Below are 17,605 nucleotides of genomic sequence, written 5' to 3'. Positions count from 1 at the left end.
CTCTCTCTCTCTCTCTCTCTCTCTCTCTCTCTCTCTCTCTCTCTCTTCCAGATTTTCCATCTGCCTCCCCTTCTCCCTCCTTCCCACCTCCTTTCTTTCATCCCCTCCCTCTTTCCATCCTTTTCCTCTTCCCTCAGCTCCCTCCCATCAACTCTTTCCCATACCCCGAACCCCTTCCATAATCTCCCATCTCCCCGTTCCTCCCAACTTTCTTTATCCTCCAGACATTAAAGATTAAAATCCATGTCACCAGGAGTGAAAAACATTAATTATCAGCAATAAGGATATTCAGGTTACTTGCAGAACAGCAGGAAAAGTAAAGAGGAATTCAAGTTAAGGCCTACAAACTGTTGAGCAGTTTTGGTTAAACAAATTTAACGATATTCTGTCCATTAGGCAGTAATTATTGGGTACAAATTGAAGATTTATGAATTAACTAAATGGATTCTGAGCACGTGGAAGGTTCAACCAGAAATGATAATGGAAGCACAATTTGTAAAAGACGTCTAAAAGATAAATAGTTGACTATTTGATAATTTGCCATCACCTGCTTGATGAGCCAACTGGCCATGTTCTGTGCTGTAAAGTTCTCTTCCGATTCTGGGATACAAGAGTGAGATGTAAAGGACGCTCATCAAGTTTAGTAAACAGAGTTACGTAACATTTATGGCCGGAACTGAACCGTCAAATTCCAGGTGGGAGCTTTTCAATCAGGAGCCCACTCCTGAGGGATTGTTGAGCAAAAACATCGCAGTTGAGCATCAAGCTGAGGCTGTTAGGGCAACTGCAACAGACTGCATCCTGATTTGTTTTATTCCTGTCCTCTTTTCCATTGTTTTATGTTCTTATTTTATTATTGCTGCTTGCATTTCTCCCTCCATCCACTTATAGGGTTTTTGAGTATTCTCCCCTGTAACAAGACCCCGAGTTAGTCCAGCTTTCTAAGCATTGATGAAATGCCTCTATTTAAACCCCACAGTCTGAACAGAGGATTTTCACCATTGCTGAGAGCTCTGGGCTTTGCCCATTATGTTCTACCTGCTCTCTGTTTAGTACGGTTAGGATAGCATTGGGAGGAGGGGCGATGGCTGGCACAGTAATACATGTGGGAGATTGCTGGCCTGTAGTTGCGAGGGTATTATCCCTGTCCATGTGTGAAAAAGTGGTTAGCCCAAACTTCAAAGATAGAAAGCTCATTAACATCAGCTGAACACTGTACAGTTAACAGAGCCATGTTCTTTTATTTGTCCGGAATTTACACACTCTCCATCTTTTCAAAAGCTACACTGGGGGTGGAGAAAATTGCTGAAACTGTTTATGCAAGAATGCTGTAATTGAGTGAGTGCATTTTAAGAGTGCTTAAACATCGTGAGTCATGACTCTTGTCATGATTAATTTAATTTCTGTTGCTGTCCAGTTAACTGCAGCGATCATACAACTTTGATGCATGTCTACTTTCCTCTGTAGTGCAGTATATAAATTGCTGCACATTTCTGTTATGTCTCTCTCATTCCTTTTATTGCCCACTGTTTTAGAGGTTTCATTTCTCTGTGCCCCTTTCTCATTAAAAGCGTGTCCAGTTTTTGATGTTTTTTTTCCACTTGCTGCTGTTCATACCATTCACAAATAACCTCTCTACTGACAGCCAACAGGAAAAAAGAACGGGAACGACCAGAAATCTCGCTGCCCTCTGATTTCGAGCACACAATACATGTTGGATTTGATGCTGTCACAGGCGAGTTCACAGTAAGTAATTGTATACTTTATAATGGATGGGGGCAAAGGGATCAAACATCCAGAATTTAAGTAATTCCGTGTCTTAATGTGAAGTTTAATTTACGGATAATAAATAACATGAACTTGCACAGTATTGATTAGGTTAATGTTGTATTTGTGCTCCACGTGAACTGTGCCCCATTTTACTTGATCTTGCCTAATCAATTTATTCTTCTATTCCTTTCTCTATCGTATATTTAACTGCTTTCTCTTGATTTGTCTCACGCCTACTAGAGTGCAAAACAGGCAAAGCTTGTGCTTACATCTGTTTCCACAGCTGGTTTCTCCTGGAACAATTTACTGGCCTGTTGCCAGACATCATACTGTGGTTTGAGCCAGTCCTCATCCAGTATGGTGACTCTTATTGCCCATTGGATGTTTACAACTTGATAACCAACTTGTGCGGCCATATTATGAACTTGTGTCCTGGTGGCTGGTTAGCTCATTTGGCTGATGCTGTTTTGCAATGCACAGTGACTGCAACAATGCAGGCAAACAGGACTAGTTCAGTTTGGGAAACCTGGTCGAGTTGGGCTGAATGGTCTGTTTCCGTGCTGCATGACTCTAACAGAGCAGGATCAATTCCCAAATAAAAACTGAAAGAACTGCGGATGCTGTAAATCAGGAACAAAAACAAAGTTGCTGGAAAAGCTCAGCAGGTCTGGCAGCATCTGTGAAGGAAAAAACAGTTAACGTTTCAGGAGGAAGGGTCACCGGACCCGAAATGTTAACTCTGTTTTTTTTTTGCCTTGACAGGATCAATTCCTGTACAGGCTGAAGTCACCTTGCAGGCTCTGCCTTCTCAGCATTGTTTGAGATGTGATGATCTTCAGGTCAGACTCCCCACCGGTTCTGTCTCTAATGAGAGAGCAGCCTATGGTCCTCTGAGAGGAGGCAATTTTCACATTGATCACATTCTGGCTCCGAGAAATAGTAGCTATGCATTGTGACACACAACCTCCCTTTGTACCTTATTTAGTTTCCCCTGAAATGAATCTGCTGTTTTGTCACAACTGCTTAATGTGGTAGGCCATTTCTACAAAGTAGGAAAAGAAAAATGGATCAAAGTAATGGGTATGTTATGTAGACCAAGACAGAGCAGCTTCTGTGTTTGGACTGCAGCCAAATGGATGTCTGTGGATAGCAACATTTGTCCTGAGTGAATATCATAAGACTATAAGGTACAGGAGCAGAATTAGGCCATTCAATGAGATATTGGCAGGCCTCCTAATCCTTAACTCCACTTTCCTGCCTTATCCCCATGACACTCTGATTAAAAATCTGTCTGTCTCAGCTTTGCTTTTAATTAATGACAAAGCCTCCATACCCCTCTGTGGTAAAGAATTCCCTACACTCCACAAGAAGCTCCTCTTTAACTCTGCCCTATCTGGGTGATGCCTTCCTCTTGAGTTTTATGCCCTCTGGTCATAGATTCTTCCATACGGGAAGTCCGTTCCTCCACTTTGTTTGTACTGTTTCAGGTGTATTCTGATTAGTAGCTTGTATAGATTTAGCAAGAGCACCCCACGTTGATATTCTTATTTTCAGTGCTGGCCTTTTGTTATTCATGTGCAAGGGCTGTCACATCCTTCAGTGCTGTAGCTTTCTGCAGTCTTTCTCCTTTTAAAAAATATTCAGCTCCTCTATTCCTCCTGCCGGAGTGCAGAACCTATTATTTTCCATCTGCCAAGTTTTTGGCCACTCACTTCTGCCATCCTGCCCCACCCACTCCTTTATGCCAACTCCATCCTCTATCCTCTATTAGAGAGCCAATTCTGTACCTGTTAATACCCTGCCCCCAATACCTTTTCTTAATAGACCCGTCGTAGATGTCTCGGCGTTGAATCTCTCTGGCTTAGACATCATGAACTGGAGTGAGAGTTGGAGACACTTCTCCTCCATGGAAGAGAGGGAGCAAAATATCTGGAACACTGCTCCATACTTTAATGACACCTCATGGCAAGGTGCTGATTCAGTACAGGGTTGCTGGGTGTGTGTTTTTGGAGAGCATCATGAACAAGGATCCAAATCAAAGAACTGGATGTAGAGGATTATAACCTCTGGATTATTAACTGAGTCACCTGCAAATTGTTGGAGGGATTAAGGAAGTGAGCATGAGGTGAGGTGTGAGAGAGATTTGGGTTTTATGGGCCTTATGGAGTCAGATGTGCTACCATTTCGCCATATCGGAAAACTGCATGTCCAAACCACACTGTGGCCATGGTTTCTTTTAATTATGGACACTTCCAGAGTTGATAGCCTCAATCTTTCCAGATACTGTGACTGGGCTTCTTGTTTCTATCCGGGACTTCCAAACCGGCCTCTTCAGAAATGCGGGCTATATCGGAACCATCTTTCATGGTGTGGGTCATAGGGGAGACCAACCATGCCCATTTTTTCAGCCCTGGCTTCCATATTCTGGTAAGCCTTCATTCATTAACTGAAATAATCACACAGAGGGTGGTATGTCGTCACCAAGTCACCCTTTATTTACACTGTCTGCACAGTACTCTGACTGTAGCCAACCAGCTCAGAGTCAGTCCTCAACTGAGGAGATTGTGTATCCCCTGTTTATATGTCAGCCAGGGCCCCCTGATTGGCCCAGGTTAACAACCCCAGTAAAGGTTCTCGTAGTCAATAACATCCAGCTGGTTCCAGTCACTACACTAACGCACTCAAGAAAAATCTTTGGAGCATTTAAATAGCTGTGTATCAGTGAATGAATGTAGTTGAGCTAGGTGGATAATTGGATAAGTTGGCAGCAGGATAGGGTAGTGTGTCCAGTTCCAGAGGTGGAAATGGGCTTAGGGGATGTTAGTTGTATAGTTACCCTGTCTTTGGGCATGACTTTAATCTGTTTCACATTTTCTGGAGGTCAATGCGTCGGGACTTCTGAGCGGTCTGAACACATTTGTTCGAGAATGTGTATGTGTTTGTTCTTCAACTCTTCAGGGACAGGCAGATCTGGACCAGTGTTTCCTTGTTAAAAACTGTGGAGGCTTAAGAGCCTTTGGGTGGGGGGTGGGAGGCAGTGGTATGCGGATGATTAAAATGTGATGGAAATGTGTGGAAAATAAAAGATTAATTGAAAGGTGGCTTTTGCATGGAGAAGACTGCAGTGCTAGAGATTAGAAAACCAGCTTCACCTGTTTTTTTAAAAAAAAAACCCTGATTAGACTGTGTGTGGAAAGGATAGTATTGACCTTGGATGAACTGTTTTATAATTTACCACAATGATATGTGGGCTCTAAGTCTTAAACTATGAGGATAAGTTACCCAAATTAGGGTTGTATGTCCTAGAATTTGAAGGGTTAAGGCTTGATTTTGTCAGATCTAAGTTGTGGAATTGTTTTAAAAAGTCTTAGTCATTTTGTGGGATGTGGGTGTTGCTGGCTGGCCAGCATTTATTGCCCATCCCTAGTTGCCCTTGAGAAGGTGGTGGTGAGCTGTTTTCTTGAACCGCTGCAGTCCACCTGCTGTGGGTTGACCCACAATGCTGTTAGGGAGGGAATTCCAAATTTTTGACCCAGCGACAGTGAAAGAACAGCGATATATTTCCAAATCGGGATGGTGAGTGGCTTGGAGGAGATCTTGAAGATGGTGGTAACACCGTGTGGAGCTGGAGGAACACAGCAGGCCAGGCAGCATCAGAGGAGCAGGAAAGCTGACATTTCGGTTTGGGACTTGAAGATGGTGTTCTCCTATGTCTGCTACCCTTGACCTTCTAGATGGAACTGGTCATGGGTTTGGAAGGTGCTGTCTGAGGATCTTTGGTGAATTTCTGCAGCGCATCTTGTCGTTAGTACACACGGCTGCTATTGAGCGTCGGTGGTGGAGGGAGTAGATACTTGTGGATGTGGTGCCAATCAAGTGGGCTGCTTTGTCCTGGATTATGTCAAGCTTCTTGGGAGTTATTGGGGCTGCACTCATTCAGGCAAGTGGGGAGTATTCAGTCACACTCCTGACTGTGCCTTGTAGATGGTGACCAGGCTTTGAGGAGTCGGAAGGTGAGTTACTCAGTGTCGCATTCCTAGTTTCTGAACTGCTGTTGTAGCTACTGTGTTTATGTGGTGGGTCCAAATGAGTTTCTGATCACTGATAACTCCCAAGATGTTGATAGTGGGGGATTTAGTGATGGTAACACCATTGAATGTCAAGGGGCGGTGGTTAGATTGTCTCTTATTGGTGATGGTCATAGCCTGGCATTTGTGTGGCGTGAATGTCACTTGCCACTTGTCAGCCCAAGCCTGCCTAACAGCACTGACTGTGTCCCAACACCCCATGGACTGTGGCAGTTCAACTAGGTAGTTCATCACTGCCTTGTTAAGGACAGTTAGTAATGGGATGCCCCAGCCTATGACATCATCTGAATGAATAAAAAAAATGTCAATTTTGAAGCTATTAAAAGGACCAATGTGGTAGATAGAAACTATTTTCACTGATTAGGGAGCCTGGAACTGGGTGTCCAACATTTAGTCAGAGTTTTCAACATTGTGTGTAGAAATGTTTCCTAATTTGACTTTTCAGTAGAAGCTTGGAAGTGTTCCACAAGTGGCAATTGATACTAGATCAATCGGAGAGTTGTGCACACAGCCCAGTCCATCACACAAACCAGCCTTCCTTCCATTGACTAAGGCTACACTTCCCACTGCCTCGAGAAAGCAGCGAACATCATCAAAGAACACACTCAGTCCGGTTATACTCTCTTCCACCCTCTCCCGTCGGGCAGAAGATACAAAAGTTTGAAAACGTGTACCGACAGATTCAGGAACAGCTTCTTCCCTACTGTTCTCAGACTCCTGAATGGACCTCTCACATATTAGAGTTGATCTTTGTCTGCACCTTCCCTGTAGCTGTAACGCTCTATTCTGCATTCTGTTCTATTACCCTGATGTACTTAGTGTAAGGTATGATTTGTCTGGTTAGCATGCAAAACAACACTTTCCACTCTAACTTGGTACATGTGACAATAATAAATCAAATTAAAAATTGTTAAATTTAAATGGTTATTGACTTTTTTTTATGAGCTAAAGACATCAAGGGCCAAAAACAGAAGTTGCTGGATGGAAAAGCTCAGCAGGTCTGGCAGCATCTGTGAAGAAAAAAAAAATCAGAGTTAACGTTTCGGGTCCGGTGACCCTTCCTCAGAGCTGTTCTGAGGAAGGGTCACCGGACGTGAAACATTAACTTTTGATTTTTTTTTCTTCACAGATACTGCCAGACTGCTGAGTTTTTCCAGCAATTTCTGTTTTGGTTCCTGATTTACAGCATCCGCAGTTCTTTTGGTTTTTCACATCAAAGGCCACGATGGATGCACAGGGTAAGGGAGAAATTTCTTTCTGATCTCACTGGATGGCCGAGAACAGGCTTCAGATACTAAATGTCCCACTCCTCTTGAAATTTTAAAGGCTGTATCAGTTTTTTTTTACAGGTTACTTTTTTATGGAGAAAAGAGCCGCAACGTGTTAATGACATCTTGATTGTTATAATTATTTTAAGCAACCTGTTACGATACATGTCCAGAATATGAGAATCGAACCCATGCCTGGTGGCTTAGAGATAGGGGCACTACTACTGACCTGCAACAGCCCTTTTTCCCTGATCATCAATATCTCTGTTCATAGAATCCCTACAGTGTGGAAACAGGTACTTTGGCCCAACAAGTTCACAACGACCTTCAGAGCATCCCACCCAGACCTATCCCCCTGTAACCCACCTAATCTACACATCCCTGAACACCGGGCAATTTAGCGTGACCAATCCACCTAGCCAGCACATCTTCGGACTGTGGGAGGAAACCAGACCACCCGGAGGAAACCCACGCAGACACGGGGAGAACGTGCAAACTCCACACAGACAGTTGACTGAGGGTGGAATCGAACCCAGGTCCCTGGCGCTGTGAGGCAGCAGTGCTACCCACTGAGTTACCATGCCACCCCGTTTTGATATCATCGTAACAAAACCATACTGTGCATATTTTAGTTTAATAAAATAACACTATTAGAGATGGCACGAGATCAAAATGGTGAAAAGAAATTGAGAGTAGGTGTCGGAGTTCTTCACACAATATATTATCATCGCTTGGAATTGCCTTGGAATCTCGAACTGTTAAGAAGTTGAATTATGCAATGGCAGATCTGCTTATTTGAAACATGGGTGTGTCTGCATCATTTTGTAATTGTTCTGTGACCATTCAGTCCGATGTCTACAGGTTCACCTGAGCTTGTTTAGTAAGCCACTGAACTACAGCTGGTTCAATCTCTGGTCTGTGATGAGTTTATACATGTCCACATTTAAATAGTGATTTTTAACTGATCCCCGGGCTTAGTTATTGCAAGATGATTGGGCGGAATTTTTATAATCAGTTATTGCAATCCAGTGGAATCTTGTTGGAAGTTGATGTTGGAGATCCAGGGCAGTATTGAGTCCAAAAGGTTTTAAAGAAAATTATTAATAAACTGAACTTTGCTGCTGGTATAAATTGTTCCATATAATCCCGGGTAGATTGTAGCATTAAATCTTTTTTTTGTCTGTCTCCGCCATCCCAGGGCATGCCAGAACAATGGGCTCGGTTACTACAGACATCAAATATCACCAAATTAGAGCAGAAAAAGAATCCACAAGCAGTGTTGGATGTTTTGAAATTCTACGATTCAAAAGAAACCTCAAATAGTCAAAAATACATGAGCTTCACAGGTAAGAAACAATTTAATCTTCTCCATTCCCATTTTCCTAATGTCCCCTTTCCTTTTTCTTCTACTCTCCCATTCAGCAAAGCAAGATGATCTGGGTTGTAACTCGATATTCAACTCTTGTTCATTGCCTTTTGTTGACTGGTATGCTCTTTGGCACCAGCCATGACTTACACAATCTTTATTTCTTCCTTTTCCCTCTCTCCCTTTCTGTCCACTCCTCCCTAACTCTCTAACCTCCTCCAGCTGCACAATCTGCTGACATGTCCAATTCTGACCTCTTACACACTTTAAGATTCCTTCACTGCATGATACTGACTCTTTCTTCAGCTATGTTCTCCCATCCTTGAGTTTACAAAAAACTGTACAACAACAATATACATTAATTTTGAAAGTGCTGCAGTTCAGTTCAAAACTAGTCTTGAATCTAACCGAAGCTATAAGGTGCAAATTGGCTGTGGTGGATTGAGAAACTATATTAAAAGGTATGTCTGTAGACAGGCACTGGCTATCACAAAGGGAATCATACATAGTATACAGTGGTTTTAGGGACAGTAGATGCATTGATGCTTATCTTTCAAAATTCCATGGACTCCGGAATGGACTGTGCAAATTGGAAGGTGGCAAATGTAACCCCAATATTTAAGAAAAGAGGAAGAGAGAAAACTGGAAACTACAGACCTCCCTTTTAGGAAAATTGCTGGAACATATTATTAAAGGTAATAGGACATTTGGAAATAATGGTAAAATTGCAGAAAATCAACATGGATTTATGAAGGGGAAATAATGTTTTACTAATTTTTCTGGAGTTTTGAGATTCTGACCAGTAGTATAGATAAAGGGATTACCCATTTCCTAAAGCTTTTGATGCAGTCCCACACAAAAGGTTGATAAAATTAGAGCATATGGAATTGCAGGAAGTATGCTGGAATGATCATTGATTATTTTGTGTCTGTTAAACAGAGTCTGAATAAATGAATAATTTTCAGGTTGCAGGTACAGCAAGTTAATAATTAAGAAGGCAAATGGTATATTGACCTTTATTACAAGAGGGTTTAAGTGCAGGATGTTTTGATCCTGGACAAGACTGCCAACTTGTGTTGCAGTGTGGTTAGGGATGGCTAACTTTACTTTTAAAGTAGAGCGAGTGGGAGTTCCCAGTGGCTGAATAAAAGAATAAAGCCACATTGTTCCACAGCTTTGATCTTACAACAATAAGCTTATTATGCTTGGTAAAACATAACTTCAACATTGCTGAAAGGCGACTAGAAATTGAAGCTTTCTGCCTTGCACTTATCAGAGCTAGGATGCAGGAAGCAGACTAGGGGGGGAAAAAGGAGACACGATTTTTGCACACAATGGTGTTTCTATTTCTTCCATCCTAGTTCTGATGAACTTCTAGTTTCCTTTTTAATAATATTTAAACTTTACTATACAACACTAGAACTGCAATATAATCTATAATTGATCTACAACTTGTATTCTAATCCAGAATTAACATGTGGTAAATATTGATAGTAAATTGAGATGGAACATCCCATAGTGCATATCAAACCTGTGAACAAGACCGATCCTAGGGCTTTCTCAATAATATCTCCCCAGATGTTAATGACATCGGTTAACAAATCTCATTGAACAATTCTTCTCTTCTGCTGATCTGGCCTTAACTCTCGAGCTATTCTGTTCTGTTCTGTTCTGGTTGATCGCCCTCCTTTTCCTGGATCAATGCTCTCATCAACTTCAGAAGCTGAATCCCAATACTTACACTCAGATACAACTTCAGACTTTTTTCCCCTTGATATGTAGCTCCACCAAGCTAGAACAACTCTGGACTTTTCCTCAATCTCTAATCTTGTTCAATTGCTGCTGTGGGCCTTCAACCTGCACTTTTAGTTGAACTGAACTGTTAATGGCTCCCACAAATTCCAGCACTTTTCCAGACCCCGCCTCCAAAACCTAGCTGCCTACTAACACATAAAACAGCTGCCTGATGTTTAACAGCATAGAACTATCCAACTGCTGTTGACATCCAAAATAAAACAAAGAATTCCAGATGCTGGAAATCTGAAACAAAAACAGAAATTGCCTGAAAAACTCAGCAGCTCTGGCATCATCTATGGAGAGAAAGCAGAGTGAGTATTTTGAATCCAATGATCCTTCTTCAGAACAAGTCTGAAGGTCTACGAGGAAAGATTAAATGGACTAAGCTTGTATCCTCCAGGGTTTTGAATAATGAGGGCTGTTTGATCTCATTCAAACATATAATGCACTTGCAGTGATTCACAGAGTGCTTTCAGGAAAGATGTATTTACCCTGGCTGGGTATAGTCTAGAATCAGAAGACGCTGCCTCAGAATATGGCACAGACCATTTAGACTGAGATGTGGAGGAATTTTCTTCACTGAGGACGGTGAATCTTTGCAATTTGAATTCTAGAGGACTCTAGTTACTCACTCAGTCATTGAGTACGTTCAAGACTAAGATGGATACATTTCTACATCTTGAAAACATGAAGTGTTGAGGTCAAAATACGGGAGAATGGGTGTTGAAGTAGATGATCAGCCATGATCTGGTTGAACAATGGAGCCATCTCGTAGGGCTGCATGGTTGACTCTTGCTCCTTTATTTTTAAAATGTTACGTGTATTCCTTGAGCTCTGTCTTTGGATGTGCTTTTTGGCAACTGCCCCAATATCTCTACCTGGTTTGCTGTCAAATCTTACCTAGTGTCTTGGTAGATTCCTTGTTATTGTAGTATGTCCAAGCTGTAAATGAGTTCATAAAAATGTTCCTGTCTTTGGACATCTTCCTATGCTATACCATCGTTTTATTAGTTACTTTAATTTAATCATTATCTTATTTCTTCTTAACCTCAAGTAGTAAGACCACTTGTTGATTTGCTGCGGCTGTGTTCTATAGTGCTGCTAGATAAAGTTCCAGGTTGGATGAGTTGCAGAGCATTGGAGAGTGTACAGCTCGAGTGATTTGAGCCCCAGAAATTGTGGCAATAGTTGAGGTGTTCTGAATAAGTTTTCCAGTAGTACACTTGTAACACAAATCTGTTCTTCTGTTTTCTGCAGATAAAACAACAGATGGGTATGCTTCCTCAAATGCACTGGTGAGTTCTCTTACTCAAATCATTGTGATTGGTTTGGAAATGGTCTCTTCTAGAATCAGCATGTTCAGCAGCATCACAGATGGGTGGCGCTCATGGTCTAAAGCTTTTATTGTCTTCTTCCGTGGATGCTGCTGCTGCTCTGGGAGTAGAGATTGGAAACCATTTGTAGGATTCTAGGATTTGTCATCAAGGACACAGGAAAAGTATTCCTTCATTTGCTGTGCATGGTCAAATTGCGTGGTCTCTTAAGAGTACTGAGTAACTTGGAGGTATTGCTGTGTGCAGCTTGTTTGAACTGCTTGGAACATTAGCAGTTGCTGTGTGATAATGCACCTTTGCATTGTGTATGGGTGAGGTATAGGTTAAGATCTTAAATGCAATGTTTAGGTGTTGACGTGTAGAATAGCTCAATATCTAGGGGAGTATTTCAAAATCTGTTTGTGTCTTTTGAGAATGGAGTATACATTCTTGAACAAAACATCTGAGTCAAGTAATGTACTTTGTGAAAATGAAATACCTGAAGCTCTGCCGCCCACTTACGTTGTCATAGTACATTGCAAACACATTGGGTTGTTAAAAACGCAGATGTGAGAATTTTTCCAGAATTTGATATTGCTAGATTGGAGTTACTCTGGATTTAGAGCATAAATACACAAGCTATTGGGCAGAAAAGACCAAGATGCACTTAGCTGATCTTCTGCCATGCTATTAGTCATAGAGTCACATCCACACTAGTCAAACACAACCTAATCTCAAGAACGTCACCTGGGTCTCTGGATTTCTAGACCAGTGATAGTACCACTAGGCCTTCACTTTTCCCTGATTGTATCATAGACTACTAACTATGATAGCATGATGTTGCTGATCAATTGTTGATACACTGGAGTTATTGACAAACTATAGCAATTGATCTGCAACAGAGCCGGACGTGAAGTGACGAAAGTCACGGTGGCAGAAGGCTTTGGGAATCGTAAGTTCAAAATTATTTGTTCTCTCCCAGAACATGTGGAAATTATTCCTATTTTAATGATCTGAATTTTCTTTCAAGCACCTGTAGCTCGTAATGTGTAATTACTCATGACCACTTTCCAAAGCTGTGTTATCTCTTCTCTTTTAAATTTTAGTTTCCATATTGCATCTTAACCTTCTCTTCTCCTGCGTCAATGTGTCACATTTTCATAATCGATTCTCTTATTCCGGTCCTTCATTCCCTCACTGGGTCTGGATTTTCTCTACTGATTCCCCTGAATTTTGCGTTACGTTTTCCAAACAAGCCAATAATTGAAGGTGGCCAATGGGTCTTTTAACAGTTGTAAATACTTGCACTGAGGGCCCCCATGGAATAAACCAGAGTATTAATTTGTCATATTATTAAATCAAAAATCTCCCATGATTCCACTTGAGGGACAGTCGCACAGTGACAATGTTTAATAAACCCAAGGCCTAGTCTAAGCCTCTGGGGATGCAGATTCGTATCCTACCATGGCAACTAGTGGAATTTAAATTCCATCAATAGGTCAGAATATAAAGCTAATGATGCATGGTGACCATGTAAACTATCATAGATGTTTTATCTGGTTTAGCGAAGTAATGCCTTTTAGGGAAGGTATTCTGCCAACCTTAACTGGTCTGTCCTACTCATGACTGCAGATCCACAGCACTGTGGTTGACTCCTAACTTCGCTTTGAAATGGACGAGTAAGCTACTCATTTCAAAATCAATTCGGAATGATTAGTAAAGGGGCCAAGGGTTACGGGGAGAAGGCAGGAGAATGGGGTTGAGAGACACATCAGCTGTGATCGAATGGTGGAGCAGATGGGATGGGTCGAATGGCCTAATTCTGCTCCTTTGTGTTATGGCCCAAGGCAAATAATGCTTGACCTGCACTGCTGTAAATCTAGTGTTTCTTCATGACGGTTTTATTTATTCATTGACGGGATGAGGATGTTGCTGGCCGGGCAGCATTGCCCAGAGGGCAGTTCAGAGTCAACCACATTTCTGTGGGCCTGGAGTCACATGTAGGCCAGCTCAGTTAAGGGTGGCAGTTTCCCCTCCCTAAAGGACATTAGTGAACCAAATGGGTTTCCTGACAATCGACAATGGATTCACGGCATCATTTGATGATTAATTCCAGATATTTATTGAATTCAAATTTCACCATCTGCCGTGGTGGGATTCAAACCCCGGTCTCCAGAATGTTATCTGGGTCTCTGGATTAATAGTCCAGTGATAATACCACGAGGCCATCACCGCCCCCCCCCATGATATGCTTCAATGACTGAGGTTCCACACTCATGGTAATGTTCGAATAAAAGGAAACACATTTGGTGAAAGTATAGTGTGTTATTGGAGTAACCATACCTTTACCTGCAGAGTACAAAGAACGTGTCAGAGTCCCCGGCTGTGCCTCCAGTGTCAGAAGACGATGATGAAGATGAAAGTGTTCCGCCGCCTGCAATTGCACCACGACCAGAACACACCAAATCGGTCAGTACACATTATAACACAAGGGACAGGAGCAGGAGTGGGGCATTCCATAGCATCCTGGTTGAATGTTTACATCAATGCCACTTTACCACCCTATCCCCATTCAGTACCTTAAATTATACTTAATATACCTTTAATGTTCTCATTGACTGACTGAGTATCCACAACCCTCTAGAGTGGAGAATTTTCAGAGATTAACAGGCCTCCTCAGCTCATCAGTCAAAGATAAAGACATGTAATTCTTGGCTCTTCAGCCCTGAGAGTTGCATTTGCTTCAATGAGATCCCCTCTCATTCGTCTCAATTCCAGAGAATAGAAGCAATTAATTCTCCTTAGAGGGAGATCTCCTATTGTAGGAATGTAGGAATCAATCTGACACATGCCAAGGAACAGCACATAAGAATTTTTAATTGGATAACTATTACATATTGCTGGCACAGACCTCTTGTGTTGCTGAACTGATTATTATATACTACCTCCAAATGGGTAGAAGAGCTGAGGTTTCCTCATCTTTGAGGGAAATTCTTTATTGTCTATGATTTTGTTCTCTTTCCTCCCCATTAACACACACAGGAATGTTTCCATAGTGATGTTAGCTTCTAATGCCATGCTAAAACAATCATTTTCCAAGCGAACTGAGGCTGCAGGTGTCATTGGGTTGTCAATCTCTGTGTCTTTCCATTCATAATAACAAAGCAGACTGGCCCTGGCTAAAACCATGCACAGGACCCAAGCGCGTTGCTACCACCTTCAGTTGAAATTGATTAACTCTGGGCAGATGGATTTTCGGCAATGTATTGGTATTGTGACCGAAGGACTCTCTTATTTATTCGGATGACTGGAGGAGCCGTTATAGTTTTAACATCAACGTTGGTCATTTTTTTGCTGGCACTTGGGAGGTGAGGCTGTTGTCAGCTTGAAGGGTGTGGAAAAACAAAGAAATTAGAGTATTGAGACAAATCAAGCTACAAACGTAAAAACAGATAGCAAGAGTTTCTACAGGTATTTAAAAAGGAAAATGAGTAGGCAAACTGAGTCAGAGACAAAAAAAAACTGCAAATGCTGGAATCCAAGGTAGACCCACAAACGGGAGGCTGGAAGAACACAGCAGGCCAGACAGCATCTGGGGGAAAGGAGCAGTCAATGATTCGGGTATTACCCTTCTTCAGGGCTGGATGTGGGGGTAGGGGGAGCTGCAGATAAAGACAGGGGAAGGGTGGAAGCTGATTGGTGGTCAAAGGTGGATGCTGGTAGTAGGTACAGCCTGGTTGGTTGATGGGAGGGACGAATCCAATTGGTTGCTGGAAGAGAGGGTTGGAAGGTGGAAAGGAAGGGAGGAGGTGAGGCTGGAAGGGACGGCGGGAGAAGGGTGGGAAGGTTATTTGAGATTGGACAACTCGATGTTGAGTCCTGCAGACTGTAGTGTGCCCAGGCGGAAGATACGGTGGTGTTCTTCAAATTTGCATTCTGAGTCGCTGAAACACTGGAGGAGGCCGAGGACAGACATGTCGGAGGGGGAGTGGGGTAGGGAGTTGAAATAGGCGGTGACCGGGAGGTTAGGCTGGCCGTTACAGGTCAGGCGAAGAAATTTGGCAAAACAGTCACCTAGTATATATTTGGTCTCATCGACATAGAGTAGATTACATCGGGAGCACCGGATGCAGTAGACTAGGCTGGAGGAGCTGCAGGTGAAGTTCTGTCTCACTTGGAAGGGCTGTTTAGGGCCCTCAGTGGAGGTGAGGGAGGTGGTGTGTGGGCAGGTGTTGCATCAAACTGAGTTTTGGTCTTCTCAAGCAAAAGTTTTATAAACCAACAAAAGATGACCAAAAAAGGAGAAATAAACTTCAAGAGTAAACTATCAAGTAACATAAAAATGGACCGTTTAGATGTATAAATATATAAAGAGAAAGGCCAAAGTGAACATAAGCCCTTCAGAGAATGAGGTTAGGGAAATAATGGGCAATTGGAAGATGGCGGAGGAATGGAGTAAATACTTTGCATCAGCCTTCATAGTAGAAGGCATTACTAGCATTGCAAAAATACTAATTAATCGAGGGGTAAAAGAAATACAGTAACTATTGCTAGAGAAAAGATGCTACAGAAACAAACGAGGCTAAAAGCCAAAAAGTCCCTTGGCCCTGATGGATTGCATCTGAGCATATTAAAGGAAGTGGCTACAGAGTGGTTACGTTAGTAATAATTTTGCAAGAGTCTTTCAATTCCAGAAAAGTCCCAGAGAATTGAAAAACTGCCAATGTAATACCTTTAGTTAAAAAGTGAGGGAGTCAAAAGCAGATGATTATAGGGCAGTTAGCTTAATATTGGGAGAATATTAGGTTCTATTATAAAGGATGTAACAGCAGAGCATTTAGAAACACATGATATAATCAAGTAGGGTCAGCATGGTTTCATGGAGGGGAAATCATGCCTGATAGATTAATTAGAATCATTGATTAGCAAGCAGGATAGTTAAAGGGGCAACATAGGATGTAATATATTTGGATTTCCAAAAGATTCTTGATTAAGGTACCACTCATAAGACTGTTTGATAACATAGGAGCCCATGGTGTTAGGACAGCGTATTGCCATGGATAGAGGATTGGCTAACTAATAGAAGATAATGATAACACAGTGTGGAGCTGGAGGAGCACAGCAGGCCAGGCAACATCAGAGGAGCGGGAAAGTTGACGTTTCGGGTCAGGACCCCGGCCTGCTCTGTTCCTCCAGCTCCACGCTGCATTATCTCTGACTCCAGCATCTGCAGTTCTTGCTATCTCTAATAGAAGGTAGATTTGGGTTAAGAGTGGCATTTTTAGGTTGATAATCTAACAAGTAGAAGGATCAGTGCTGGGGCCACAATTATTTACAGTGTATGTTGCTGACTTGGATGATGGAATTTAATGTACTATCACCAAGTTTGTGGATGACACGAAAATAGGTTGGAGTGCAAGTGGTGAGGGTTACACACAGATTCTGCAGAGTACTCCAGAAAGGTTAAGTGAATGAACAAAAGCTTGGCAGATAGGTTATAATGTCAGAAAAGGTGAGGTTATGCACATTGGCAGGTAGGTTAGAGGAGCTGAATATTGCTTAAATGGAATGGAGGAAGACTGCAAGGAAGTAGATGCTGGGAGGTCTTCTGTTTGTGGGAGAGCCTAGATTCAGTGGGCATAATCTGAGTAACAATGGCCTATTTAAAACAGATGAGGAGAAATTTTTCAAAGGGTAATGAATCTGTGGAATTGTTTATTGCAGAGGATTGCAGAAGCTGGGTTGTTAAGTATATTCGAGGCCAGGAAAGATTTTTAATCAGTTACGGAATCTGGGGTTATGTGAACAATTCAGGAAAGTGGAGTTGACAGTTACCAGATCAGTCATGATCTCGCTGAATAGTGAAGCAAACTCAATGGGCTGAATGGCCTACTTCTGCTCCTACATCTTATGGTCACAGTTGAGAGCTGCTGCATCTGGCAACTGGAAAACTCTTCTAAAATGAAAAATTTGCAACTGTATAGGAAAATGATTTGTCTTTTC

General features: G+C 42.1%; 1 protein-coding gene across 6 annotated transcripts in view; it reads left to right on the top strand.

Moving 5' to 3' along the window:
* The window catches only part of LOC109939010 (serine/threonine-protein kinase PAK 1-like), a 193,345-nt gene that overhangs the window by 144,648 nt on the left and 31,092 nt on the right, over positions 1 to 17,605 (top strand). For all 6 annotated transcript variants that reach the window (XR_007262270.1, XR_007262272.1, XR_007262274.1 and 3 more), the window contains exons 3-6: positions 1,646 to 1,746; positions 8,325 to 8,472; positions 11,547 to 11,584; positions 13,958 to 14,071. Coding sequence is in view for 1 of the 6 variants with exons in the window: in XM_048598040.1 (XP_048453997.1) it covers positions 1,646 to 1,746; positions 8,325 to 8,472; positions 11,547 to 11,584; positions 13,958 to 14,071 (401 nt within the window). In the remaining 5 variants the exon portion in view is untranslated. The remainder of the gene's footprint in view (positions 1 to 1,645; positions 1,747 to 8,324; positions 8,473 to 11,546; positions 11,585 to 13,957; positions 14,072 to 17,605) is intronic.

Source organism: Rhincodon typus, chromosome 6, assembly GCF_021869965.1.
Source record: "Rhincodon typus isolate 14 chromosome 6, sRhiTyp1.1, whole genome shotgun sequence".
In the NCBI taxonomy this organism is placed as follows: domain Eukaryota; kingdom Metazoa; phylum Chordata; class Chondrichthyes; order Orectolobiformes; family Rhincodontidae; genus Rhincodon; species Rhincodon typus.
This window is presented reverse-complemented; position numbering and strand designations above follow the sequence as displayed.